Source organism: Fusarium odoratissimum (assembly GCF_000260195.1).
Source record: "Fusarium odoratissimum NRRL 54006 unplaced genomic scaffold supercont1.13, whole genome shotgun sequence".
NCBI lineage: Eukaryota > Fungi > Ascomycota > Sordariomycetes > Hypocreales > Nectriaceae > Fusarium > Fusarium odoratissimum.
In genome coordinates, this window is record NW_022158699.1 from 812,246 (window position 1) to 836,824 (window position 24,579).

A 24,579-nucleotide genomic window follows, 5' to 3' on the forward strand; every position below is an offset into this window, starting at 1 on the left:
GTGTGCGGCAGGAGTGCAGGTATCTGGGAGTTGTGATTTCATAATAGATAATAAGTATCTGTATTCTATCTCAAGCAAGTTAAGCGCCTTCATCACTTCACCCGTCAATCAAGTTCACAAAATCTTGAGGAAGAGGCTTCTCTTCAACCCAAGCTTTGATGCCTTCGACAAACAATTCTGGAAATTGCAAATTCCACGCATGAATAGCCCCCTTGATAAGAACCGCAGTACTCTTCTTTCCATCCTCGCGCCCTTCATTGCGAAACGTCAGAGCCATTTCCTTCGCACCATCAAAATCATCACCTTGATCTCCAGCGGCTGCCAATATCCGCTTGTCCTTCTCACCAACTGCTTTGACGTCTTCATGCTGCCACTTGGCAAGCTCGGCGTAAGCGTCATTGACCAAGTTCCAATCATTGTTGGCAGCGATCTCGTTCCTGAGCTGGGTATGATCTTTGAGACCCTTCATCCAGACGCTGAGACTGTAGAAACCACTATTAAGAACGAGTTTGAGACCGTAATGTAGGAGGCTAGGTCGTTCCGCTGCCCAGACTTGCCATGGCCGGAATGGAGTTGAGCCAGTGACAAATGCCGATTTAACGAGGTCTGGATGTCGGCGGATTAATTCCATCGTGGTGAAGCCGCCCAGTGAAAGGCCAACAACGTGCGCTTGTCCACCGTGAGCATGTTTTCGGATAAGATGCGCGACAGAATCTGCGGCGAGCTCAATGGACCATGGCCCTATTTCTCTTGACTGAGAGTGTTTTGGGAGATCTGGGACGATGAGATGGTAGTCGCTGAGGTGGGGAATAACGTGCTCCCATTCGAGGTTGCAGCTGAAGAGCCCATGGAGTAAGACGATCGTCGTCGGAGAGGCGTCATTATATGACTTGAAAAAAAGCTCTTGTTGAAATGTAGATGCTTGCGACATGATTGCTGAGGTTCACTCTTAACGACAGATTATCTGCAGAATGTTATTCAGTCACATCATGGTGGTTGCTAGGACTTCAGTTGAGCTGCGCCACTGAATTGAATCGGCTAATATTTATCCGAACGCGGCATCCCAATTGTTCTGCCCTGGACAAGTTTGCCTGGCATAGCTCAAAACGACCCCGAGCGAGAATGAATCTGCAGGTACCAAAGGTAATAAATTGTTAACTCTAATTATAGTCGCGGGAGGATGAAAGCTGATTCAGGATCTGAAACTACAGGGATTAAGCGATGATAATTGTGTTGGACACTCTGGCCTCAGCAGCATGTCATATCTCGAAGGATTCATGGAGGGTCGCTTGCGCGTCTTCGCGTCTACCAACACGTTCAGCTAATTAAAATGGTCCGATTAATCTTCGCACCTCCCAAAAAATGATTTTCATTCTCTGCTTGACTTCTTTCTCTTTGTAATGAAATTGCTCACAATGTCTTCTTGACAATGCAGCGTCGTACAAGTCGCAGTCAGGAACCGGGCTACGAAATGGATACAGAGCCCCCTGCGCCCACTAAACCCACTGAAACAACACTGCAGAGCAGAGGATCGGCGCCAATTCTCCACAATGCGGCCTCCCCTGAAGTAGATCCGATGGAGAACAACGACGATAAGAAATATCTTACAGGTTGGAAGCTTCATTCTTTGAGCGCAGCGTAAGTCAGTTACGAAATCTAATATTTCAGTGACTTTAAGCTTATCGTGCCAGGCTTTGGATCAGTCTCTTCTTATCAACACTCGAGACAACCATCGTCAGTACATCGTTGGTCTCCATAACCAATGCCCTCAATGGCTTCATCCTTCGTGATTGGATCGTCACATCCTACTTGTTGACATATACCGGTGCGCACATTGCTTCTTTCTCATGGCAGACATATTACTGACGGTGGCAGGCTTTTTGACTATTTATGCCAAGCTTAGCGACGTTTTCGGGAAGAAGACGATGCTTTTGCTTGCACTACTCATTTTCACGCTGTTCTCTGGTCTTTGTGGTGCTGCAAACAATGTCGTTGATCTGTAGGCAATATTAACATCCAGTCTGATACCTCGCTAACAACCTCTTAGCATCATCCTTCGAGCGTTCCAAGGCATTGGCGCATCAGGCATCTATGCCATGATTCTCGCAATCGCTCCGAGCTTAGTGCCGATCAGCAAATACGCAAAATACATGGGCGTCATGTCGACAGTCTTCATCACCGCAAGCGTTCTGGGCCCTATCTTGGGAGGTGTGATTAGCCAGCATTCAACCTGGCGTTGGGTCTTTCTTCTCAAGTACGACCCTGGCTTTATGCTCCATCGTGACATGCTGACACAAGACCATAGTCTTCCGGGAGGAGCCATCGCCTTTGTTATGGTTTGCTTCTTCCTACCGGCTTCCGAAGAATCATCCAGCCTCTCCCTTCTGAAAGTACTGCGGTCAAAGGTTCGACGCTCGAACTGGGTCAGGATCGATGTGCTCGGAATAATACTCCTCCTTGCAGCCTCAGTTCTCCTCGTATTCGCACTTGAGGAGGGAGGTACTCGATACTCATGGGGCAACGCGATTGTCGTAGCCACCCTGGTTCTGGCAGTTGTGCTCTTCATCGCCTTTGGTTTCTGGGAAGTCTACGTTGAAAAGTCGCCAAACAGGCAAGAACCTGTGTTCCCGCCGAGTATTTGCAAGGATAGAATCTCAAGCGCCATGCTACTGTAAGCCACGCACCCTTTTACTCCTCCACATGTACTGACTGATTGTACAGGACCACTTGCTTCGTTGGCTTCCCTTTCGTCTCGATGGTCGTCAACATTCCGCAAAGGGCGCAAGCAGTGTATGGAATGTCACCATCTCGCGCTGGCATCATCCTACTTCCCATGATGCTAACTTCTCCTGCTGCAACTGTTCTTTCAGGTTACTTGACTGGAAACGCTAAGGTGCCACCCGCATACCTGATAATTATCGCTGCGGTGCTACAAGTCTTAGGCGTCGGCTTGACATGCTCACTGTCCACAGATACAACTGACATGCCAGATGCTCAGTACGGATATGAGGTGTTGATGGGAGTTGGGTTCGGTATGAGTCTGGCTACCATCTTGACTTTTGCTAGAGTGGTGGTTTCTGAAGCAAATCTGCGTAGGTAACCCTTTGTCGGTAAGAATCGGGAGTGCTAACAGTATAAAGCTGTGATGATGGGCGCATTGACTCAGATCCGTGTTCTCGGTGGCACAGTCTCACTCGCAATCTGGTAATTTCGACCCGTCACGTGTCTACCAAGCATGAATTACTGACAGGTCCGTAGCGCTACGCTTCTCAACAATCATCTGAAACCGAAGCTGCACGACCTTGTCTCTTCGGAGCAGGCAGCGGCTATCCTTGACTCCGTATCTGCGATAGATGATCTAGAACGGTCCCAGCAGCTAGCTGTGAGAAAGGCATTTGCCGAAGGTTACAACCTGCAGAATATCTTCATGACAGCCATGTCTGCTGCTGGTTTGATCGCTTCTTTATTCTTGTTGGAGAGACATCCACGTATAGCAAAGTAGAGTGCCAGAGGACTCCGTCCCCTAAAGTGATATCTTTTTATAGGTCTGTAATTTAGAGATTATCTACAGCATTATTTATAGTTGGAAACTATTATTCTTACAGTATAATATTTATAGTAATACTAGGTTAATAGATAGAAGTAAAAATATATAAGGTATTATTGCGTATTCAGAGCTCGGCCAATAACACTATAAGAACGGTAGAAGCGAGATAGAGATTGGTTAAGACTTGCGCAATTCTGATTTGTGTCTACACGTTGCCGTTGAGATACTGGCTAGAGTATAACAATCTCCGCGGCCCGTTGAGTAGATTGGGCATCAGCAATAGTAATATGTCGCAGCAAAAGCAACTGAGGCAACATACGAGGAAGATAATATAAGGTGAATTTTTGCCTATAATATAACTTACTATAATATTATTTTCAATCTTGGATATAAAGATTAACCCATATTTAATAAGTTTCTTTTCCTTTCCCTATCCCCCTGGTTTTCTTGTTTTCGCATTTCTGGTACTCCATCCACCCATTTCACCCAAGACCTCCACCAACGCGCACGAAGTGTTAGTGAATGCCTACTCCACAGCTTGATTTGAGAACCAGTCCCATGGCATCGCCAAGCATCAACTCTCTCACCACAATCCACAAAGATTCTCTGAAGCATTATCTTCATCAAACATCCTAGCTCAGACTCAGAGTTAATACCTTCAACCTTCCGCCTCACTTCCTTCTGCCAGTTGGCATACCATTCTTCCCTTTCAGAGTCGCTTTTGGGCTTAGGGAATTCTTCTTTATCAAGACCATACATCTTCTCAAGCATAACAATGCCCGTAGACCACACATCAGACCTGTCATCGACTACTTTCGCCGTTTCGTCGAAGATTTCGGGTGCCTTATAATATGCTGTTCCATAGAAGTACTCGGACTGTTCTGTATATTTACCCGCGATGCCAAAGTCTGCAAGTACAATCTGGAAGGTTTTTGGCGTCCGCTTCCTAATTAAAATATTGCCTGGTTTTATATCCCGATGTAATATGTCATAATTCTTGAGCTGCATAAGTCCCACAAGGATTTGTCTGAAAGCGGTAACAGACTCTTTCTCCGTGAGGGAACAGCCAGCTAAGCTCCCAAGAGGATATATCGGCATAAGTATCACGGGAGACCCAAAGCCATCCCTTACTATACCTAGCACTTCGACAATGAAGCGCTGTGCATATTGTTAGAACAAGCCTTTTAAAATAAGATTCACAACGTACAGAGTCTCTTGACATGTAAGTGAATTCCTTTTTCACCTTTTCCATGGTGTTCTGCCCGTTAGGGTCATTTTTCGATGGTTTGATAGCTTTTCCAGCATACTTCCGCCCACTGGCGTATTGGATATATTTGTAGACTGCCCCAAACCCTCCTTGACCAAGAATTTCATCTCGATGATAACGTTGTGGCTCGAGTAATGGGTACCTACTCCCCACGTCAGATCCAACCGGAGGGAACCAGGATGCACTCTGGACTAGATTCTGAAGGTATGGAGGATCAGAAGGACTCTGATGATGGTTGGGAAATATAATTCGAAAAGAAAGTGGCCCTATACTTATCGTCACATTCTTCCATGGCGCCATGGAACCTGGCTGGAATGCAAGGATAGAGCTGCCACAGAAAGCTTCCGACTTATTTTGACCATCAAAGCTAACAGAGACCATAGGAAAGGTTTCTGTGTTACTCGAACGGCGGGATAAAACAATGTAAGGCTTATATTCGCGATAAATGCTCAATTCTAGGGCTTCAGGCTCGATTAAGAGATCTTTTCCCAAGTAGACAGTAGATGTTGGATCGCCCCCAATTGTCCAGCGAGGTCTTTTGTAGTCAGGCTGCCTGATTTCGTCAGGACAACCAAACTTGCGTCGAGGATGCTGAAAATGGATCTCGAGGTGTTCACAGCTGTCCCAACTCTTCCCATAATCCCGGTTTTGCCCGTCACTGTGCGGGGTACTTGGTTTGTGATGGAATGACGCATTTTCGGGGAGTCGGAAAGCTCTTTTTGCGTTTGTTTCCAGTGGGAAGAGAACAGCAAGAATATCTGGGTCCATTGCTAATATACAACTTGCAGGATGCGTCTTGAACGAAGGGACAAAGAAGGCTAATGCCAAGATATAAGGATGATTCGGTTAGAAATTGCGAATTCATCAGAGAACCGGCATAAGGAATTCTTGTGATGAGAGCTGAAACGGGAGAAGAGGTAAAAGTTCTAGTGATTGGCCATATGAAAATTACAATGCATGAAATTACAAACACTGTAGCACCCTCCAGATAGAATCAGGGAGGTTTATTGGTTGCAAATCGTGCGATGAAACCAAATAATAGGGCATGATCCAATGATTTAAGCCACATAAGCTGACACGCATGAAAGGGCTTTTCAGCCTCACAGAACACGTAAAAAAGATAAAGTATATGCCTCCTCTCTTGATGGGTCACGTTGGTACTGGTAAACGCAGTGCCAAAAGCCCTGGAAACAGATGTTAGAATTTGCAATTATGTTTTGCATAACCAGTGTTGAATTCTCAGTATAGCTATTTCGTGCATATAGGACTATCAGTTCTCGGAAGATCGCTTGTCTTCGTCCTTCCTTGGTCGCCTCTCCGAAGTATCTTCTTGACCCTGGGTAGTGGTTTCTTCTTCAGGTTGTTGATATGTTGCCTGACCCGTGTTTTCAGATGAATTGTTCAGAGTTGATTCTGGCCGCGACACTATGCCCTCCTCGCGCCTGACTTTATCTTCAAGTTCAGTCATCATGGACTATGAGTTTTAGTACTATATGGTGACTTCAGCACTTTTACTCACCACCGAGAGGTAGATAGGGCTGTGACTTCAAGGGACAGAGATTGGTGAGTTGGGTCTTGTAATGATGTATAAGGTTCAGATGGAGCGGCAAAATCAGATACGGAAAACCTCTTTATGTAGGCACTGAGCTGGAGGAAGGTCTAGACGAGTTGGAATTTCTGAGCCTCAAACAGCCCCTCTCTCATGCAGGAAAATCCAAATCCAGCCATCAGGGAATCAACATATGCAGCACACACCACCACGTGTTGCGAACCCATTGGCCTCAGGATCAGTGGCGTGCCACAGCCTTCAAGGAGGCACACAAGGTCAGATTCTTGGACCGCGGCGGCCTCACCTATTCCGATCTCATAGTTGAGCTGTATTTTGCCCAAGTTGGTTGGCTTGACCACGAATATTGAACGATTCGCCAATGCTAATGCCATTGTCCTATATCTATAGCCGAACCTTTTGATAAGGCTCTCAGCAGTTGAACTTAGGGCTTGTTTGTTGTCCGAAGATTCCAGTGGCAGTTCATCGAGAAGTTCTCCGAATGAATCATCGACTTCGTGACCAAGAAGGCCAAGAGAGCATGTGCGGCGGAAAGATTCACCTGAAAGTTGATTCGGCAGTGCTAATTCTGATAGGTCTCTGAAGACTAATGGAAGCTGGCGGTATAAGCTTAGGTATTCAAGGTTCGCAATTCGGGCTTTGTCTCTCATCCGCTCTGTGTCGATATTAATCAACGGATCTCTCAACCCCACTACTGTACCGAAACAAATTCCCCAAGCAAGTAGTACTTCTTTTCCGGAACGTTGTAGAAAACTGACTCGAGCTACTGAGTTACCCATGGCTCGTTGTTGGTTATAAGAGATCGGTCGATCCGCTGTGTCAGGTGTTTTATATGTGCCCCAATTCGGAACCCATGATGGCAGATCCCATGAGCCGGTTCTATCTGCCGCATTGACATAAGAAAGGACATCGAGAGAACAGCTAGTCTCAATAATGGCCTTGGCTGATTCTGTATATACTCTAGAAATTGATCTCGTATAATCGATTTCGAGCCGTTGGGAACGGCTATCTTTCATGTCGGAGGCCGCTAAGATAGAAAACACTTTGTCCCTTGGATCTACGCATAGTCTTGACCAACTATGCCTCAAGAGACTAAGTAAAGGCCAAGAACCTTGAGTCCTAGGAGTCAACAATGCTGACGTTCCCTGATTGGGAGAACTTATGAACAACTCTGAAAGTGACGTCTCGGGGGAACAGAGAATGCTGCGATACACTGATACAGACAAGAAAGAATTGAGACCTATCAGTGCTCGAAGCCTTCGTTCTTGATACTTTGTCTTCATGACAGTCTTTACCCTGGGGTCCTTGAGTATTTCCATGACTACTTCAATATCCCCTTCTGAAATGCAAAGCGCACCCGATTGCAATTTCCAAAATCGAGCTGAGCTGACTTCTTGGATAATCCAAGCTCTTCGCCAATAAGGCGGACGATACTTTCGTTCGCCGATGACAAGCTGGAGAGAATAGAGACCATCTTCAAATACTTTTTCAAGGTCCTCTTTGCTTGGGCTGTCCAGCAATAGTGCAAATAGTTCGTCTGTCGAGTATGATCTGGCCAATTCGATCAACGACCTTGCTGTTTTCATTTGTTCAACATAGTCAATGGGATCATCCATAAGCCCAAGCCATGAAATGACACACGAGGCAGAGGAATAGATCCGGCCCATTGCACGAACTTGCGAATTTCTCTCATCTACATCGGATTGATTTATGCAGATGGCGTCGATCCAAAGAGAACGCAATTTTACGTCGTGTCTCAGATACGTCAGGGCGTCTGTCAGATTTCGGGTGACTTGCAGCGTGGTTTCATTTACTGTTATCGTCGCGTTATCCTCGGAGCTGCCCCAAGCGTAAGAAAGGGCTTCATAGTCGACCTTGTCTTCCAGTAAGTTTAAAGTTTTTAGCTTGCAAGTGATCAGAGTGCCGTGGCTTTTGGGTAGTAGTATGCAAATTCTGATATCAAAATGTTTCTTGTCAGAAGTAAGAGGATGGTAAAGGTTCATTATTCCAATAGTGAAAGTTGGGTCTTGAGGGGGGAAGCTGTGATGTGATCGATTAAATGACCTTGCGGATATTTATGTTTTAGAATAATGCGGCAAGGTGGTTGAGTCTGGCTTGGCGGGACTGGTGAAGAACCTAAGACACCGTTTATTGGAGGCTGAGTATTGAAAATTCATGCCCAAGGCAGACTAACTGGGCTGACCTTGTGCAACCACTATGTGACCGGGGGGTCAGTCAGTCGCTTTAAGTTGTTAGGGATGATTTAGCCCCTACGACGTTGCCGTGCTGGAGGATCTCCTCCAACTCTATTTGGCTAAAGTTCGAGACTCTGATGGCCTTGGAATTAATTAATTATGTTAATGAAATATTAAGCATTAAGGGATTTTGGTGGTATTGTTTGGGTGAGAAAACGCTGCGTATTCTCATTTCACCCCGAGCCTGACTTCTCGGCACCGTTGTGCAAAGTTGGGTAAGTAGATAGCGGGGCCGTTACATTGTCCGACGGAGAAGCCTGTTACGGGCATTACCTTTCTATCTCCGGGGAAAATGGGGCTAGGAAAATGTGTGAGGTGGATTCATGTTGCCAATTTGACGACTAGTAGGACAAACGTATTAAGTCCTGAACCCATTCGGAGCCACTCGTAGGTGAGTCGCAGTTACTCGGATGAGATAGCCCGGAGATCCCAAAGGGGTAAAGTGCCGATGAAGCTCAAGGTTTAAAGGCACAGACATCCTTGTCGGGGGCTTTCGTGCTTGTCTCGTGCTACGACTTTCTTTCTACACAATAAATAAGATGAACGGACCTCAAGCTGGAGAATGTCAAAGAAATGAGGCGATTTTTGACGGGCTCCTCGTTGACCTGGACGGGACGCTCATCGACTCAACAGAAGCAGTCGTCAAGCATTGGACAGAGTAAGCGATCACTTGAGACAGAGTCCGTGGGCACTAACATCTTCCAGTGTAGGGAAGAGAATCAACGTCGACCCAAGAGTTATCCTCGAGATGTCGCATGGTCGTCGCAGTCTCGATGTGCTGCAGGTTATTGCACCAGATTTTGCTACCTGGGACTGTAAATCGTCGTGATCACCTCAAAATCCATGTACTTGACTGACTGCTTTTAGTCGTAAGGTCCATTGAAAGCGTGATTCTGGTCAACCACGGGCACCTGGCGAAGGAGATTCCAGGCGCTATCGACTTTCTTTCCGCTCTCGCCGCACACTCTGTGCCCTGGGCTCTTGTGACGTCGAGTACCCTACCACTTGTACAACAGTGGCGGGAAACGCGGAATCTAGCACTGCCGACAGCGCCAAAACTCCTCGTCACAGCAGAGTCTGTGGAGAGCGGCAAGCCAGATCCTGCTGCTTATGTACTGGGGCGTGAAAGGCTCGGACTGGTTGACGAACGGTTCGACATCCTTGTCATCGAGGATAGCCCCGCGGGCATTGCGGCCGGCAAGGCAGCAGGCTGTAGGGTCATCGGCTTATTAACTAGCCATACGTATAAGCAGATTGCGTCGTCGACGCCTGATTGGATCTTGCAGGATCTGCGGTCGCTGAAGATCTTGCGAAATACGAACGGGAAGGTGGTGGTTGAGATGTCAATTGTGGGGAGGGAAGCATGAGAAGGGTGGCACAGACGCAGGAGCGTTAACTGCAGAGCATGTTGACTTAAGAAAGTGACTCTAAGGGGAAGAGAAACGATGCCATCACGGGAGAGGGGGGGAGGGGGAGGTCAGAAATCATGTTGCCAGGAATTCACACAACTAACTAGCTATTTAACTGCCCTATCTTCTTAACTAAATAAAAATAATTTATAGTAAATCCTTTTGACGCAAGATCACCGTGAGACGGATGCTATTTAAGTTCGAATCCTGTCCCTGTTTTTTGGAGCGTTGGTCTCGATTCGAAGTTTAGGTCTCGTACCTCGTGGCCCTTGCACCCTCTTGTATAAGCTACTTTAGCTAGTAATACAGCTTGGTTACACTAAATACCCTTTAGGCACATTACCAGACGTGACTTGAACAACATCCATGAGTAACGCTAGTAATCCCTAGCACAACCGGTTTATCCCTTGTGAATCCTTATGATCGTCACAAAACTGGCCGTGAACCTCGTGCGGTTTCAGTGGCCTCTTCTTTGAGCTCGCAAATTAGCAAACATCTCGCAGTCGGGGAATGGTATCAATGAAGCAGTTTGAGGGTGAGATCGAGCAGATCTGATCGAAGAAGTAGGCCAACTTCGTCGAATAGATCCCAGATAAGGTGCAAATCACTCACCACGATATCATCCCGCGCGGATTGTTGGCTTCGACGTTCGTAGGAAATTCCATTGTTGTCCATGAGATTTACGGCTGGTAAGTGAGAAATTCACCGTCATGACCCGACGTAAGGCCTTCCTGCACTGATAAGCGACACAGGGGATAGACGAGATGGAGTTCACGGGGGACAAATCGAACATTTATGACTCCCTGTATAGATTCCAGCAGAAGATACAGAAATAGAGGACTTGAAAGTGGAGGGGTATGAGTAGGTGCCGGAACAGGTCAAGTTGGCCTGCTGATGGGACCAGCATGAGGGTGGCAGCGAGGGAGCTCGCCTTCATAGGTAGTTGTGCACATCAAGGGTTCCGGTTGCCTCAGTCACTAGTTGAGGGAATCGTGTACCTGTTGATGATGCCCTTGTCTTGAAGCTCGAGAATGCAGTGACTTTCTGCGTCTTCCTTGTCCTCCCTGCCATTACCGCTGTCGGGTCCACGACCCCGTCTCTTCACGCGGATAGCGTCGCTGGTTGCATTGACGCCGTGAAAGAAGCGGGATATCTCGCGGAGTTTCTGGCTGAGAAAGTCGATATCGGCAAAATCCACTGTAGTGATGAAATCGCCAGCTCCTTCGTTGTCGAGCGCCATGTCCTCTAGCAAGGTGGACGCTGCCACAAAGATACTATATGCCAGGAAGGGAGTCGCCGTGTATCCCTTATCGTCGACGGCTTCAGCAATCGCCAGAGTCTGCAAGATCTTTTGGCAAGCAACCTGGGCGGATCTCTTACTCCTCTCGTGTACAATAAGAGATCGATACCTTCTGGTTGACAAGAGCGCGACGAAGGTATAAAAGTAGAGGTGAAGCATCAAAAAGAGGCCGGCATGCCCATCACTCGAAGACTTCTTGTAGGTATCCGTGCTAAAGATAAGACTAGCGTCGAGGCCATGGTAGCATTGTGCCACTTTCTTTTCAATGTTTTCGATTTCTTCGAGAGAGCAGGTGTATTCGGCGCCCTTGTTCAGATTAAAGAGCTCAACAGCTTCAGAAAATATGTACATGGAACGTGCCATTGCAGGAAAGATGATGTGGCACATCTTGTGAGAACCATCAAAGTCAAGATGTACCGGCTTCATGTCGTCCGCGGTCGGCAGCGGCACCTCGATCTCGGCACGTCTGATCGTGGGCGGACGCCCCATTAGCAAGGAGACGTAGACGTCTAAAGTGAAGGCAGACCAAAACATGACGAGTCTCGACTTTTGTTGATGAAGAGCAGACTGTTCGTCAGTGGGGACCCTAATGCCCTGCAAACTAAGCGGGGCGTGATCATAGAAAGCCGCTTGCGGATCAAGATCGGTCGCGTCGGAGCGATGAAGGCCGAGGTCCTGCGCCATGCGGATCGCCATGCCTGAGAACATCCACAACCCTCCTTCGCCACTGTTGCTTCCGAATTCTGCCCACGAAAGGACGATGAGCCCAGCAACCACGTCGGGCGCAGGGACAGCCAAGAGGCACATGAGTTGTTCCTTGGCAGCTTTGAGGAAGCGTGCCCCTGCCCGCCGCTCGTAACCTGGCTCCGAATCGCTGTCTGTGGTCGACTGAAACATGTCGGCCGGGCAAAAGCGAGCCGTCAGGGCCAAGATGGAGCTAATGAGGAACTTGGATGCCTGCCTCGAGCGGACGTGGCCGGCAAGGATCTGGTTGTTAAGAAAGGGAAAATGACCGCCGAAAGTCTGAAAGAAGATATGCAAGGCCCGATATACCACGTCGAAGTGCAGTCCGTAGAAGTAATCTGGCATCGCATCATCTCCACAGCCCGAGGAAGTGACGGAAGATGGCGCCTGTTGCATGCTGGTCGACATATCTGCTTCACGAAGGTCTTCCAACGGTGGTCCTGAACTGCTATCAGAACGCGCTCCTACGGCAACGGAGAGTCGCTTCAGGCCTGGAGCCACCGCCGTTGGACCGTATCTTCGGAATATGCGGAGTTGGATTTGTTTTGGTCGCCTTCCCGCAGTAAGGGTGGAATCGAGGCCGAATGGTGATTGCTTGGTAAAGTGACGGCGTCGAGATTCAGAACAAAGTCTTCAACAGCGGGCCACGCTGGCGACATGCCTATGATCCCTAGGCCTTCATTGTCCATCTCTAAGACTCCTGCCTGGTGCCACGGCATCGGAGACTGGCCGCAGTAGAGTGAAGTTGCAGGGTCGGTACTCCCAAACAAACTGAGAGGATTAGTTTCGAGGTCTGGTAGGTGCCTCGTCCTGACAAGCTGATTCGCAGACCCCGTCTCCGCCTCCACTGGCGAATGCTCTATTGATGATCCGCCAGTTTGAGGCGGATGCGCTTCAATGCTCCTATCCGCCACCTGTTCATGCCCAACATGCAGTTTGCGTCGTTTCCGGCCATCTGTCGTATCCCAGAGACATTCCAGGTTGGCCTGTCTACACGCACGACAGGATTGTTCGCTAGAGTTCCCGCCTAGATCGCATTTCACCTTTCGCGCCCGGCACATGCGGCAGGCTTTGGACGAGAGGCGACTCCGTCGATTAGAATGAATGAGCTATAAGTCATTCGCAGTGCTGAGGCGGAAAGTTGCTGTCATTGGCACGTCGTCGCTGCCGCCCCGCTGCATTTTGACCGCGAAGTTCTGGTATATGGAAGGAAGCGTAAATTGAGCTTCACAACTTCAGATCGCGAGGTTGCTATCTGGCGGTCATGGTGGTAACTGGTAACGTGATGAGACCCAAAGGACGGTAACGGTTATGGATAAAACCCAGGCGGAGAAGCAGGGCAGAATGGACCTGACTTAGCAGGTTCGACTAGGCCAGGCGCTGGAGGCTCGGCCCTACTTATGCATTTTGATATTAAATAAGATATAACTTATTTACACCCGTCATTTTAATATTTTACTTATTTATAAGAAAATATAAAATATTTCTATTATTTATAACTTAACTTTTAAAAATAATATTATAATTAAAGACTTATTATAAAAGTGGTATTATTATTTTTTACTAATAAATGTATAAATATACTTTAACTTAAATATATAAAGAGGCCGACTTATAAAGTGAATAATATTACTATACTATAACTTGGTTTATACAGTATCTTAAACTACCTGGTGCATAGAAAAGGGATCCTCAGAGTCGCTAGACAAACTATGTCTATGTTCATCTTTTCCTTGTATTACCACACGGTGCGTCACCGGACCATGTCCTGGCTGTGGTCGGCCTCTCTTTTGGTCGACATCGGTACGCACGACAATTGTTGACTCTAAGGGACGGAGCTGATCCTTACTCTCAGATGAATGAAGCGTCCTGGGCAGATCATTCATTTCATGGCTCCGGGAAGTACCTGTTTGGCGAGCCGTGATAATGCCCCTGGAATTTTCATGCCTTGCGTACGAGGATTGGTCATGGCTAGAACCGCGCTCATGACCTGATAGCAGAGGCCGGAGAGTTGGAACGCAAGCGCAGATGATACCACAGCACAGCTCGCTGACTGACCAAGATGCTGATTCGACATTATGCCATGTGATGTCCGTACCAATGTTAAGGAACTTGATGCGAACGAGTGAGATAAGACACGTGCTGTTTCGTGTTAGTCGTAAAAGACAAGCCTAGATAGGTTTAAGAAACTGACAAAATTCCGAGGCAAAAGACAGACATAAGAATCCACTTTTGTCGCCGACCGAGCTTCAGACTGCGAAGAACGGGGATCGGGAGGGCCATGATCAAGATATCGGTCAAGATGTTACCCGCCGCGCTGACATAAAATGAAGATTTGTTGAGAATACAGGTGCCCTTGATCGTGACATCCCAGAAGGATGCAATAGGCACGCACATAAAAGTATTTAGAAAGATTTGAGAGAGACTCCAGCAAGTGACGAGGACGACGGATGTGATATATGTCTTCTTGTAATGGCGCACAGGTATCGCACGGTAATACTGGAGGAGAAATATTGTCTTGATAACTGCGAGGGCGAGGTTGTAGACGACGGTTGAGAAGTAAAACATCTGGCTTGTTTTAGCTAGGTTGCTAGTTGGGTATCAGTAAAGCCTACCCTCAAGAAATTACTAATTTGTTCGCCAGAAAGTGTAGATATATGAGAGCCAAGGCCATTTCTAACGTCTATAGTATATTAGTGAAATGCAAGAGAAAAATTACTTTAATAGGGCGCCTTTACTTGTTGCGATGATACAAGCGTCAGCGATCGTCAACAGCTGTTTGTCATTAGTAAGAACATTTCTCAGTATCGAATGCGAGACCCACGCAAGCAAGGATCGCACATGCGTCATCGACGCCAAAGTTTCTCAGCATGATGGCCCGGGCGTAGACTCGCAGGGATACAACGATAAGAGAAATTGACGACAGGGTCGCCATAACAGCTATGGCGACCGCACTCCTGGACTCGGAGGCATAATCTGAAGCAGCCATGGCCATAGACGTCTTGTATGAAGGAGTGATGACAAGTACAAAATGGAGCACTCACCAAGCTGTAGAGCAGCGGCTTGGCAGAGATTTAAGTCAGTAGAGGATACAGCCAACGCGAGAAAGTGGCTAAAGGGCTAAAGAGTCGAGAATCGAGCCAGATGTCAGATCATCAATTTGGGGGCTGCTTACTTGACGCCAGTTCATCCCAAGTTATGAACGATCGGAACATGCTACCATCAGTTAGAGCAATCGGTAGCCGGAAACAGCCATGTGGCTTTGAGACTAGAGCAATAAGGTTCGTTAGCCAGGGAGCAAGTGGCTGTTAGGCTTCCCAGCAGCGAATCAAAATGGAGAGGGGGTCGTCTCACAATTTCAATTATGGGCCTATTCCGAGTTGCTGGATTTTCGAGTCATGGACGATCAGAACGCACAGACACTAGCACGGGGAAGGGAACCGCGTATTCGAGACTTGCGGAATTACTGTGAAACCCCAGATTTGGCTGTTTCTTCCGCTCGAGGAGGGGTTACCTGCAGCAAATGGGCGCTGTAAACAACACAGCAGGGGGGTAAAGAAGGTTCAGTAGTTCAGGAGAATGGCCATGTGCTGAGACACCACATAATACAAGTATCACCCACAACTTCGCCATTGCTACTTGTGTCAATGGTTCTAGCGGCCAGCTGCAGCATAACAAACGACGTAGGGTTAGATGTGATCATGGAGCGATTCTTGAGGTGATAAGATAACCTAGGAACGGTCGATGCTGACTGAAGCTAGCCTCGAAAGGCGGAGAAAATATTGCATCGAGCACTAGCAGATAACAGGTTAATACCCAGAGCTGTTAAAATGCCGACTTGTTTACTTTTTCAAACTGGGAAACCTTTGTGGGAACATAGGTGATCTCTAAAAGTCGGAAACAAGATGCCGATAGCCCTATGCCTGAAAATCATTATTTCTCCTTCCAGGCACTTTCCATAACCTCCAAAGGCGTTGTAACTTTCAAGTCGGGGAACTTGTCGTCCAACGGTGGGAGATCTCGAGGCACGAGATAGCGGCCAATGCCAGCTTGGTAATGAATCATGGCGAAGAATGCTTCATCGCCTTCACCATGACCAATCGATGGATAATCAGGAAAGAATGAGATCTTACCAGACTTCAACTTCTCCAGGCTATCAACAGCGACATCAAATTTGGTCCCTAGGAGCAATTAGTAACCAATGGCTGACAATGATGGATATGTTCCTACCTCTGGCCTTCTCCGCGGCTGCGACTAATTGGTTGAATGACAAGGTGTTGGCACGAATGGCGCTGATCTTGTCCCACTTCTCAAGATCCATCAAGCGCGCAACAAATCTGGACATATCCTGAGATGTAAGGAAGCTGGCCTGAATATTTCCATCAGCTGGAATGACTGCCCATTTGCTTTCCATGTTGATGATGTTGATCCATGGCTCGAGATTACACTTCCAGTGCGGCATGCCGTAGTAGTCGAGAAACCAGCCGTTGGCGATACGAGTGTACGTAAGGCTAGTCTTTTCAAGTTCATCAATGGCCTCAAAGGTGTATCTGGTCAATGGCGAGAGTTCTATATCCCTATACCGATGATCAGTCACGCCTGAGGAGTCCCAGGATTACTTACTCTTTAACATGCAGCATGTCGAAGCTGCTGATGACGAAGCGCTCGGTTGTTGAAGACCGTTCAGCAGCCTGAATCAAATTCTTCTGTGCCTGGTTTGCCTCTGGTGATACGACACTTATGGCGCAGATGAGAGTATTGACTCCTGCATCCTCCAGGGCTTTCGTGATAGCATCAGGGTCATTATAGTCTACTTTGAGGTAGTTCACGGCGCCTTGCGCGGGCCGTTCCTATTACTGGTCAACTTCAACATCCCCCAGAAGATTAAACGCAGAAGACTTGCTTACCTTTCTAGACAGAGCATACACTTTGTGTTTCCCATATTCCACGAGACCATCGACGATGGTGCTGCCCACGCTTCCAGTTCCGCCGGCGACTGCAACGACTTTCATGATATTGAGTTCGTAGGTTCAGTAGAGACCTGGGCAAAGGTGCGATGTAAAACAAGATGTTGTATGTAAGGAGGAAATTTGAATGAAAATTCTGTTCCCCTCAGAAACCAGCTGATTTTTAGTATAACAAGCCTGTCTTTATAGAGCGGTAAAGTAAGCAGGCTTTGACGATGGACAAATGCGGAAGTTTTACCAATCGTGAGGTTACAACATTGCGGGGTATATTACCCATTACGGTAGTAACTTCAACCTCGCCACCTCAGATCTAACGACTACTGACCGCCACCAAACATAGCATCCCCATCCATAATATAATATCCTCATCACAAATGCTACTGTGTAGTGCTTGAAACAATTCACTAGTGGGAAGCAATGGGTGAGCGGAAAGCAGTGACCACCCCGCAAACCCTAAATGGTGGGCATGGGTAGCGACAAAGATAAGGAAGAAGATATTCGATGGAAAGAAGTTCAATTGATGGCTTTTCGACTATCATAAACCCGATAATGGTAACTCCATGCGCCGATACGTCAGTAGCTGTTCATCACAGCTGACTTCGTTCATAAATAACAGGTTCATCAACCTCAACAACCTCCTTCATGTTCTCCCATAACTTAACAGATTCAAAAACAGTTTCGCTTGCTCCTGGTCCTTCAACAAACCAGCTCAAACCCGTGCAATCTCCAGTATCCGCATAAACCATAGTCGACAACGCGAAGCGATCATTGGCAAAGACCTCGAGAACGTCGCCGTCGCAAAAGATTCTCAAATGAAGTTTTTCCAACTCCTCTGAGCCGTTCCTGTCTGAGTAGAAGAGAGTGAAAGGGCCGGAAACAGCATCCTTTTCGACATCGGCTTCGTAGTTGGATTTGCTTCGTTCGACGGTGATCTTCTCGCTTTGAGAAGAGAAGTGAATGGCTGTTCCTTGGGACAAGTCTTCGTTATGTCGAATCCAGAATCCAAGGCCTTGGTCGTTTGGTGAGACCTTGATTGTAGCTTCTAGCTCCCAGCTTCCGGTATGTGTGTCGGCAAGCTTTCCAAGATTGGCGTCGCTGTCGATGTTTTTCCAGTAACCAGGCTTGTCTCGTCTAAGTCCTTGCAGATCTGGCAGTGGCCGAATTCCCAGTGTTTGAACCGTCTTTGACCCCCTTCCATTCTCGGTAGCCTTAATGCAACCAACCTCTGCCAATGACGAAGTAAGAGTCCTCGTTACGTTTTCAACCGTGTATAAAAATAGCTCGCGAGGGATAGAGAAGTATCCGGTCCAACCCTTGGATTCGCGTCGGGCCAATGTAAGCTCGTCCTCCTTCAACCATCCCCAGACGATCCTGTTCTTCGTGATAGGATGCTCGTAAGAGTTAGGTGCGTATAAACATCCGTGGTCGAGGATTCCGCTGTACTCGGGCTTTATCCTGGGTCCTTGTTCGGTCTGCTCAAGAGACCCAGCCATCCAAAGCGACCACTGATCACGACCCTCCTTAGCACCAGGTTTAACTCCTCCTTCAGTTCCCATAAGCAAGAAAGGCCGCTCCTCGGACTCGTTGTGAAGAGTCATGAAGTTGACGCATTCCCAATTGACACCGAAGTCGCCGCCCCATCGTCCGGAGGGGCTGAATCCTGTGGGTAAATCGATCAAAGGGCCGAGGTATGTCCACTGTGTCAAATCGGTCGGTGAGATCGCGTAGAGAAACACTGTAGGTCCGCCGTCGACAACACCTCCAGAAACAAAGCCATACAAGCTTGCCTCGCCTCTCATTTCATCCAAAGCAGGCCATTCTGCAAGATATGGGTCTCTGAACCCTGTGACGGTGAGATCTTCGGGTTCACCCTCCAAGATTGGGTTCTGTTCACTCTTCTGCCATGTCTTACCACCGTCTGTCGATGTTGCTACTGACAGTCCAGCGCAATTTCGAGTGTACGGCAGAGTCCAGTGGATGGGAAGATTTGTGATGGATGAGTAGATAACAGTGAGTTGGCCTTCTTCTCCTTGAAGACCTGTAGGGTGAAGACAGCCAGTGAAGATGCCCTTGTCATCGTAAGGCTCAGAGGGTTCTAGGACTGGATTTTGTGTGTTTTGCTTCCAAGTAAGACCGTCTCTGCTTGTGTAATGACCCCAAGTGATGTCACCCCAATCGCAGGATTTGGGGTTCCCTGGTGGCAAAGTCAGCTTGAGAGTTGGCCGAGAGATTGAATGGGTGTACTCACATTGATAAGATAGGTGGTATGTGCCAGTTGAGGCGTCATATCCCGGTGCGCACGGATCATTGATCCAACCTCGAGGTGCCTTGAGGTGGTATGTCGGCGAAGGATGCCATCGAGGGCGGGGTGTAGTGTTCTTGACCGTCATTGTAGTTCTTTTCGGAGTGCCCAAGTACGTTTTCGCCTCCGTCGTCACTTTATACTTCTCAATTGCAGTCATGAAGCGTCGAAGGAATGTCGAAAAGATATAAAAATGAAGAAAAATGAGGCGACGACAAATGGTCGAGCCCGGGTTTTGCCTAATAAGTAGGTAATTCAGCCGAGCTCTCTAGACCCCCAGATTACGCCCCAGCCGCTTCGGTTTGCTGATGTCGTCGGACCGACAAGACTGCAACTGTAGCTAATCAGCCGACGAGAAGGGATTTTGAGTGGGGATTCTCGTAGATCGTCAATGAGCCAAGAGAAAAGGCGTGTCTATCTAAAGTTAACGCTAGAATATCCGTTGCAATGCAATGCAATCATGACAGTCCGAGATCAGATCCGAGGTTTGAGCGTTCCCCGCGCCTCATAATTAACTTCCATTGCTATCAACTACTCGTTTGGGAAGTACCCCGATTATTTCCCCTTATAGAGTAACCAATTGTCAGCTGCTTCACTGCAATTGCGACTGCAGGGTGACAATGTCTTGGCTAATTATTTCGCCTGCAGCTGTGATTCGGCCGCGAATGCAGCCATTGTGAGCAAGATATGCAAATTGATTACATGTTGACGCCATTCTAAAATCCGTGTCCCGTCCCATAATATTACAATACCCATAGTTTACCCAGTACAACCGTTATCTAGAATGCGCATCAACCTCGACAGCACCAGTGCTATCTCCAAATTGATCCACCCGCGCTTTGGCAAATTTACGTGCGCTGACTCTATGCTCAAACAAAACATCCAACTCCCCATAAGTCCTCCCTTTTGGTTCCGGAAGACGAAAATATGCCCAAACCATGATGAGAAAACAAAACGCCGCCCAGAAAAGACCTGTTTTTGCACCCCAGTTCCATGCATGTACACCAAGCATTCTTGGCATCAGCGTATTATTTACCAGGCCGGCCATGTTATTGAAGTTGCGCGCCAATACGATCGTTTTCGCTTTCAGTCGTGTTGATGGGATTTCTGCGACAATGGTGTAACAGACTGGTCCCACTGCTAGATCGTAGATAAAGGTATAAAAGATGAGAAGGCTGCCGATCGCCCACGAAGGGCCTGCCTTGCTTTGAGGTGCGAATCCAAGGCCACCGACTACTAAAAGGATTATGAAAAGCGATGTTGTGCCGGCGATATACAGCGCGCGACGTCCATATCTCGCCATGAGGAACCATGAAAGGATGACACCGATTGCGCCTACAGAATACTGTACGATGTTAAGAGTAAACGCGCTGTTTGACGAGAGTCCTGCACGCTCATAAAATTGGACTGAATAGCCCATGAGAACGCTGCCGCACATGGCTTGCGCGACGTATGTGATGGACGCAATCTCGGTCCGTCTCAAGTCAGCTCTCATGAAACAGTGCCAATAATTAGTACCCGCAGACGTAGCCTTTTCAAGCTCATTTGTCTCGTGAATCATTGAGACTTGCGCATCAGCATCGAACTTGAGATCAGGCTGAGGCGTGACGAGGCCTAGAATAGCCTTCTTTGCGTCTTCGTGACGGCCCATGCGAACCAGCCACCAAGGTGACTCTGGCGCAAATATCGTGCCGAGGATAATGAACGGTGGCCACATCCATTGCAATGCAAATGGAACGCGATATGACCATTCGTTATCCAGATTGAGAAGTCCACGAAGGACCCCCGCTGATATCAACTGTCCGATAACCCAGCAGAGATTCACATATGCCGTGAGATAAGGCCTGAGAACCACGGGAGCGATATCAGATGCATATGCCAACGTTAAGGTCTGAAAGACACCCCAGGGAATGCCCATCAGAATCTGTCCCGCAAGGATCATCTGAATATTCTTCGCGAAGAACACGATAAACGTGAAAGCGACCATAATGATCTGCGCCAGTATCATAGTCTTCTTGTATCCAATAGCATCAGAGACCCATCCATTGAGATACAACCCGAAGATCTGCCCGCACATGCCGCCGACTTGGATGTACGTCTGCCAATCCGCAGAGATAACCATGCCGCCATCGGGGTCTGGTTGGTTGCCATACTTGTTGCGGAACCTAAAACGCAAATTAGCTTGTTTGCCTGCCGTGGGAACAGGGAATAACGTACGATTCATATCCGTAAAATGAGCCAATGAGAGCCATGTCGTAGCCTTCCATGATAATCGCCATGGAGAACAGCAGTGAAAAGCCAATGGCTTTGGGGTAGAGACGCACGGCGTCGCGAAAGGTAAGCTCGTGCTCTAGCGCCGTGGCGGCGCTGGCTTCTGCATTGTGGGCTTGGCTCTTCGGTTCATCAGCGGGAATATGGTTGACCTTTGATGACGGTTTGGAGGTCATTGTGATGGTGTTGGATGGTGACACGGTGTCCAGGGACGCGTTCTCGCCGCCTTGGCTCATGTTTGAGGTTAAAGTTCGAGACACTAACGGTGCCTCTTTGATGAGCAGTTAAGCTAGGGTAGGGTACAATTCTCCGAGTGGCAGTGTCTAACGGAAAAATCTCAGTCAGTTCTCGGGGTTTTGGTTGACTCCAAATCCGCGACCGGTGGGTCGAGGTCAGCTCATTGAGGTCTTTAGGCGCAATCGTCATCCCATAAACTCCAGATCTGGCTCGTTCGTCGGTCCGGGGAAGGCAGAATCTCGTGTCGCGCGTCCCGAGATATGCTTTTGAGGGGCGCTTGATGGGTCTGGGGATGGAGATGGCGATGCAGGCCAAGCAAAAGCTGGGGTTAAGGAGAAGAGAATCTGGGGCTGGGGGGCGAAACTAACGGGGTCGTGCTCGTCGGTCCGACGGGTTTTTGGCAGAGTCAAGGACTTCTGTGGCTCACCAAGATTTGTCGGTCCGAGATATCATGTTTAACTGCATTTGGGTTCTGGGCTTGGTGGAGAAGTCCGAAGTGTTGCACATGACCAGTCCAGAAGAGTTGTCGTTACAGTTACAAATTCCTCTATTTGCAGTAAAAGTACGGAGTATCTTTCTCTTAGTCTGCGCTCCTTTCTTCTCTCTTCAGTCGCCAAACCCCCTCGCGCGATCTCTTGCGACTCTGTATTGCGATTCTGCGCCGCCTTTTGAGATTCTTTGAGATACTGACGCAAGGCCATTTCGGCGAGTGATCATTATATGCAGACAGCCTCGACGTTAATGATACCATGCGATATCGATGAGGAAGCGTAGTTGCCACTCGCATTTATCACCAGTTACCGATGAGAGATTGTGTGAACGAGAATCTGGTCTATCTAATCGCGTCAACTATGTATCGCTAGTCCATGGGAATAATGCCCGTGAAACCATTGTGCGCTGCAACGCGACGTCAATCGTGCGGAACAAAATTCTCTATTAGTATTTGACACATATTGACTTTGAGATTGTGGATAGACAGTCTTCTCATCATCATGTTCTTTTATCTCAGCTCGCATGTTTACAGATAGGTCCTTAACATGGCCGAACATGGTAGAATGAGAAGGACTGAGAATTGCACAGCATTCAATTAGAAGCAAGCGAAGATATAACTACGATTCTATCAACTGACAAAACTCCAGTATATCTATTCAAGCTTATCATCTGACTCTATAAAGACAAGATGTTCCTTGTAGTTCTTTGAATCCGCACGAATCTTGTCAAACTTCTCTTTGTTCATCTCATTAAGCTGTCGGCCCTTGTTTCGATGTTCCTCAGATAGTGGTGGTGGGAGGATACCTGGGGGTGGATTATATCACTGGTCTTTGGGCACTTTTATGCTATTAATTCCACGCCAGAATTCCTCTTCCTCCTGATCATAAGGCGTGCGGTCTAATAGAGCCTTTATTAATGCCGGCCTTAGAGTAATTGCATAGTGAATATTGCGATCAGCATCGAGATACCGGAAAATCCCATCACGACCAAGTTCTGCAATGCCTAACAGGTCTAGGTTATAGCGCTCCATTTTATACAGAATGTCGCTCATTTCTTGTTGTTCGAGCGAAAGGTCTCTGTATACAATGCCGCGGCAAGATGCTTCAGGATCAACAGACTCTTGATGCTTAGAAGCAGATTGAGACATAATGAGGAAAAGGTTTGTTGGAAATGTTGACTGGAGACGAAGTGTACGAGACAAAGACCAACGGCGAGGCCCAACAAAACCATGGGAGTGGGCTTATCTTTAAACAAGTGAGACTCCAATTTTCATCACATGTGATAGTTACTGCCTGGAACCTAGCATACCAAGTTGGCCATTACGTACGACTTTGTAGGTTAGGTATATATGCATGTTGGTTGTTGTCTTCTCTTTTGGGATGTGATCTGATTCAAACTTGCCGAAAGCCGAACGCAATGGGATTTTTAGATAGTTGCTTTACATCTAACTGATGGCTAGATACAGGCTGATAAATCTTTTGACCTTTCCAGCCATCTCTTGATGGATAGAAAGTGAGTTATGTGCTGTCCTATAGGACATGATTAAAGTAAAGGTTAGACTTATAGCCAGGCCGCCGTTGTCAGCAGAATGGTCTTTATAATTATTATCAAGTCTTCCTGGTAAGAACATAGTAGAATCATTGGCATAAAAGAATCAAAGTATTATTCAGTATAATTGAGGATATATTTCGGTTCTCGTGACAGAAATTTAGGGTGATTCGGTGACAAACGCTATTTGGTTTGTTTCTGCCGGAAGTTTTGCGACGTTTAGAAGAAACCATATCGGCAAAGCTGATGATCCATCGCTCTGTTCCTTTCTTTCGGCTTTGAGTTATGCTGGTATTACTACAGGAGTAATAAACTAAGTGATAGTTGGTATTGAGGATATTTCTGGCTCTTATAAGTAGTCTAAGAAACGAATTACAAAAAGGCAGGGGATTAAGATCTTGGGTCTAGGGTATGTGGTACCGATAACGCTATCTTAGGATATTGACCTTTTGTGAAAGTCCTTATCTTATCAGAGATAGGACCATGTTATCTTATCTCTTTACTATCACATTTTTTTTTAAAAGACTTCGGAGCTTGTCTTCAGATATGCAGATAAGAGTTTGTCTTAATACTTAAGTTAAATCCCCATGACGATCAAGCTCTCCGAAGCTTTTCATCTGTCGTCCTAGAATATCGGTACAATGTGTTTCTAATTCTTCCGAGAGAAAATCCA

The 24,579-nt window shown here is 47.4% G+C and overlaps 11 protein-coding genes across 11 annotated transcripts; 2 read left to right on the plus strand and 9 right to left on the minus strand.

Annotated features, from left to right (window-relative positions):
- Positions 1-5: 5 nt before the first annotated feature.
- Positions 6-1,186, minus strand: FOIG_08712 (uncharacterized protein). The gene has a single exon (XM_031208777.1). The coding sequence runs from the start codon at positions 929-931 to the stop codon at positions 98-100; it is 834 nt and encodes a 277-aa protein (XP_031061783.1). The 5' UTR covers positions 932-1,186; the 3' UTR covers positions 6-97.
- Positions 249-3,502, plus strand: FOIG_08713 (uncharacterized protein; the record flags this gene model as incomplete). The annotated part of the gene is made up of 9 exons (XM_031208778.1): positions 249-1,143; positions 1,212-1,638; positions 1,692-1,825; positions 1,876-1,999; positions 2,048-2,254; positions 2,306-2,671; positions 2,722-3,092; positions 3,141-3,204; positions 3,259-3,502. Exons 2-9 carry the CDS (start codon positions 1,430-1,432, stop codon positions 3,500-3,502), a joined length of 1,719 nt encoding a protein of 572 aa, XP_031061784.1. The 5' UTR covers positions 249-1,143; positions 1,212-1,429.
- A 628-nt stretch (positions 3,503-4,130) lies between these two features.
- FOIG_08714 (ULK protein kinase) lies at positions 4,131-5,582 on the minus strand (the record flags this gene model as incomplete). Its single annotated transcript, XM_031208779.1, has 3 exons — positions 4,131-4,179; positions 4,245-4,705; positions 4,755-5,582. The coding sequence occupies 3 exons, from the start codon at positions 5,580-5,582 to the stop codon at positions 4,131-4,133; spliced, it is 1,338 nt and encodes a 445-aa protein (XP_031061785.1).
- Positions 5,583-6,084: 502 nt separating this feature from the next.
- On the minus strand, positions 6,085-7,397 carry FOIG_08715 (uncharacterized protein; the record flags this gene model as incomplete). The annotated part of the gene is made up of 2 exons (XM_031208780.1): positions 6,085-6,288; positions 6,570-7,397. The coding sequence occupies 2 exons, from the start codon at positions 7,395-7,397 to the stop codon at positions 6,085-6,087; spliced, it is 1,032 nt and encodes a 343-aa protein (XP_031061786.1).
- A 1,778-nt stretch (positions 7,398-9,175) lies between these two features.
- Positions 9,176-10,039, plus strand: FOIG_08716 (glycerol 3-phosphatase 1; the record flags this gene model as incomplete). Its single annotated transcript, XM_031208781.1, has 3 exons — positions 9,176-9,294; positions 9,342-9,451; positions 9,504-10,039. 3 exons carry the CDS (start codon positions 9,176-9,178, stop codon positions 10,001-10,003), a joined length of 729 nt encoding a protein of 242 aa, XP_031061787.1. The 3' UTR covers positions 10,004-10,039.
- Positions 10,040-10,613: 574 nt separating this feature from the next.
- On the minus strand, positions 10,614-12,497 carry FOIG_08717 (uncharacterized protein; the record flags this gene model as incomplete). Its single annotated transcript, XM_031208782.1, has 1 exon — positions 10,614-12,497. One exon carries the CDS (start codon positions 12,495-12,497, stop codon positions 11,016-11,018), a length of 1,482 nt encoding a protein of 493 aa, XP_031061788.1. The 3' UTR covers positions 10,614-11,015.
- Positions 12,498-12,574: 77 nt separating this feature from the next.
- Positions 12,575-15,078, minus strand: FOIG_08718 (uncharacterized protein; the record flags this gene model as incomplete). Its single annotated transcript, XM_031208783.1, has 6 exons — positions 12,575-12,860; positions 14,046-14,231; positions 14,284-14,657; positions 14,705-14,772; positions 14,828-14,864; positions 14,914-15,078. The coding sequence occupies 6 exons, from the start codon at positions 15,076-15,078 to the stop codon at positions 12,575-12,577; spliced, it is 1,116 nt and encodes a 371-aa protein (XP_031061789.1).
- Positions 15,079-15,784: 706 nt separating this feature from the next.
- Positions 15,785-17,203, minus strand: FOIG_08719 (uncharacterized protein). Its single transcript, XM_031208784.1, has 4 exons — positions 16,997-17,203; positions 16,713-16,939; positions 16,320-16,666; positions 15,785-16,270 (listed from the first exon to the last, which is right to left on the minus strand). The coding sequence occupies exons 1-4, from the start codon at positions 17,099-17,101 to the stop codon at positions 16,023-16,025; spliced, it is 927 nt and encodes a 308-aa protein (XP_031061790.1). The 5' UTR covers positions 17,102-17,203; the 3' UTR covers positions 15,785-16,022.
- Positions 17,204-17,417: 214 nt separating this feature from the next.
- Positions 17,418-19,800, minus strand: FOIG_08720 (uncharacterized protein). The gene is made up of 2 exons (XM_031208785.1): positions 19,305-19,800; positions 17,418-19,250 (listed from the first exon to the last, which is right to left on the minus strand). Exons 1-2 carry the CDS (start codon positions 19,516-19,518, stop codon positions 17,644-17,646), a joined length of 1,821 nt encoding a protein of 606 aa, XP_031061791.1. The 5' UTR covers positions 19,519-19,800; the 3' UTR covers positions 17,418-17,643.
- Positions 19,801-19,971: 171 nt separating this feature from the next.
- Positions 19,972-22,183, minus strand: FOIG_08721 (MFS transporter, SP family, general alpha glucoside:H+ symporter). The gene is made up of 2 exons (XM_031208786.1): positions 21,576-22,183; positions 19,972-21,523 (listed from the first exon to the last, which is right to left on the minus strand). The coding sequence occupies exons 1-2, from the start codon at positions 21,863-21,865 to the stop codon at positions 20,134-20,136; spliced, it is 1,680 nt and encodes a 559-aa protein (XP_031061792.1). The 5' UTR covers positions 21,866-22,183; the 3' UTR covers positions 19,972-20,133.
- A 373-nt stretch (positions 22,184-22,556) lies between these two features.
- FOIG_08722 (uncharacterized protein) lies at positions 22,557-23,505 on the minus strand (the record flags this gene model as incomplete). Its single annotated transcript, XM_031208787.1, has 2 exons — positions 22,557-23,162; positions 23,217-23,505. The coding sequence occupies 2 exons, from the start codon at positions 23,503-23,505 to the stop codon at positions 23,011-23,013; spliced, it is 441 nt and encodes a 146-aa protein (XP_031061793.1). The 3' UTR covers positions 22,557-23,010.
- Positions 23,506-24,579: the final 1,074 nt, after the last annotated feature.

Coding starts and splice junctions, on each gene's coding strand:
- FOIG_08712 (XM_031208777.1), bottom strand. CDS start 931: ATGTCGCAAGCATCTACATTTCAACAAGAGCTTTTTTTCAAGTCATAT.
- FOIG_08720 (XM_031208785.1), bottom strand. CDS start 19,518: ATGACTGCAATTGAGAAGTATAAAGTGACGACGGAGGCGAAAACGTAC. Junction 19,251..19,304: donor ATACCACCTATCTTATCAAT/GTGAGTACACCC, acceptor CTTTGCCACCAG/GGAACCCCAAATCCTGCGAT.
- FOIG_08721 (XM_031208786.1), bottom strand. CDS start 21,865: ATGAGCCAAGGCGGCGAGAACGCGTCCCTGGACACCGTGTCACCATCC. Junction 21,524..21,575: donor TCATTTTACGGATATGAATC/GTACGTTATTCC, acceptor TTTGCGTTTTAG/GTTCCGCAACAAGTATGGCA.
- FOIG_08719 (XM_031208784.1), bottom strand. CDS start 17,101: ATGAAAGTCGTTGCAGTCGCCGGCGGAACTGGAAGCGTGGGCAGCACC. Junction 16,940..16,996: donor TGTATGCTCTGTCTAGAAAG/GTAAGCAAGTCT, acceptor GACCAGTAATAG/GAACGGCCCGCGCAAGGCGC. Junction 16,271..16,319: donor AGCCGCGGAGAAGGCCAGAG/GTAGGAACATAT, acceptor AATTGCTCCTAG/GGACCAAATTTGATGTCGCT.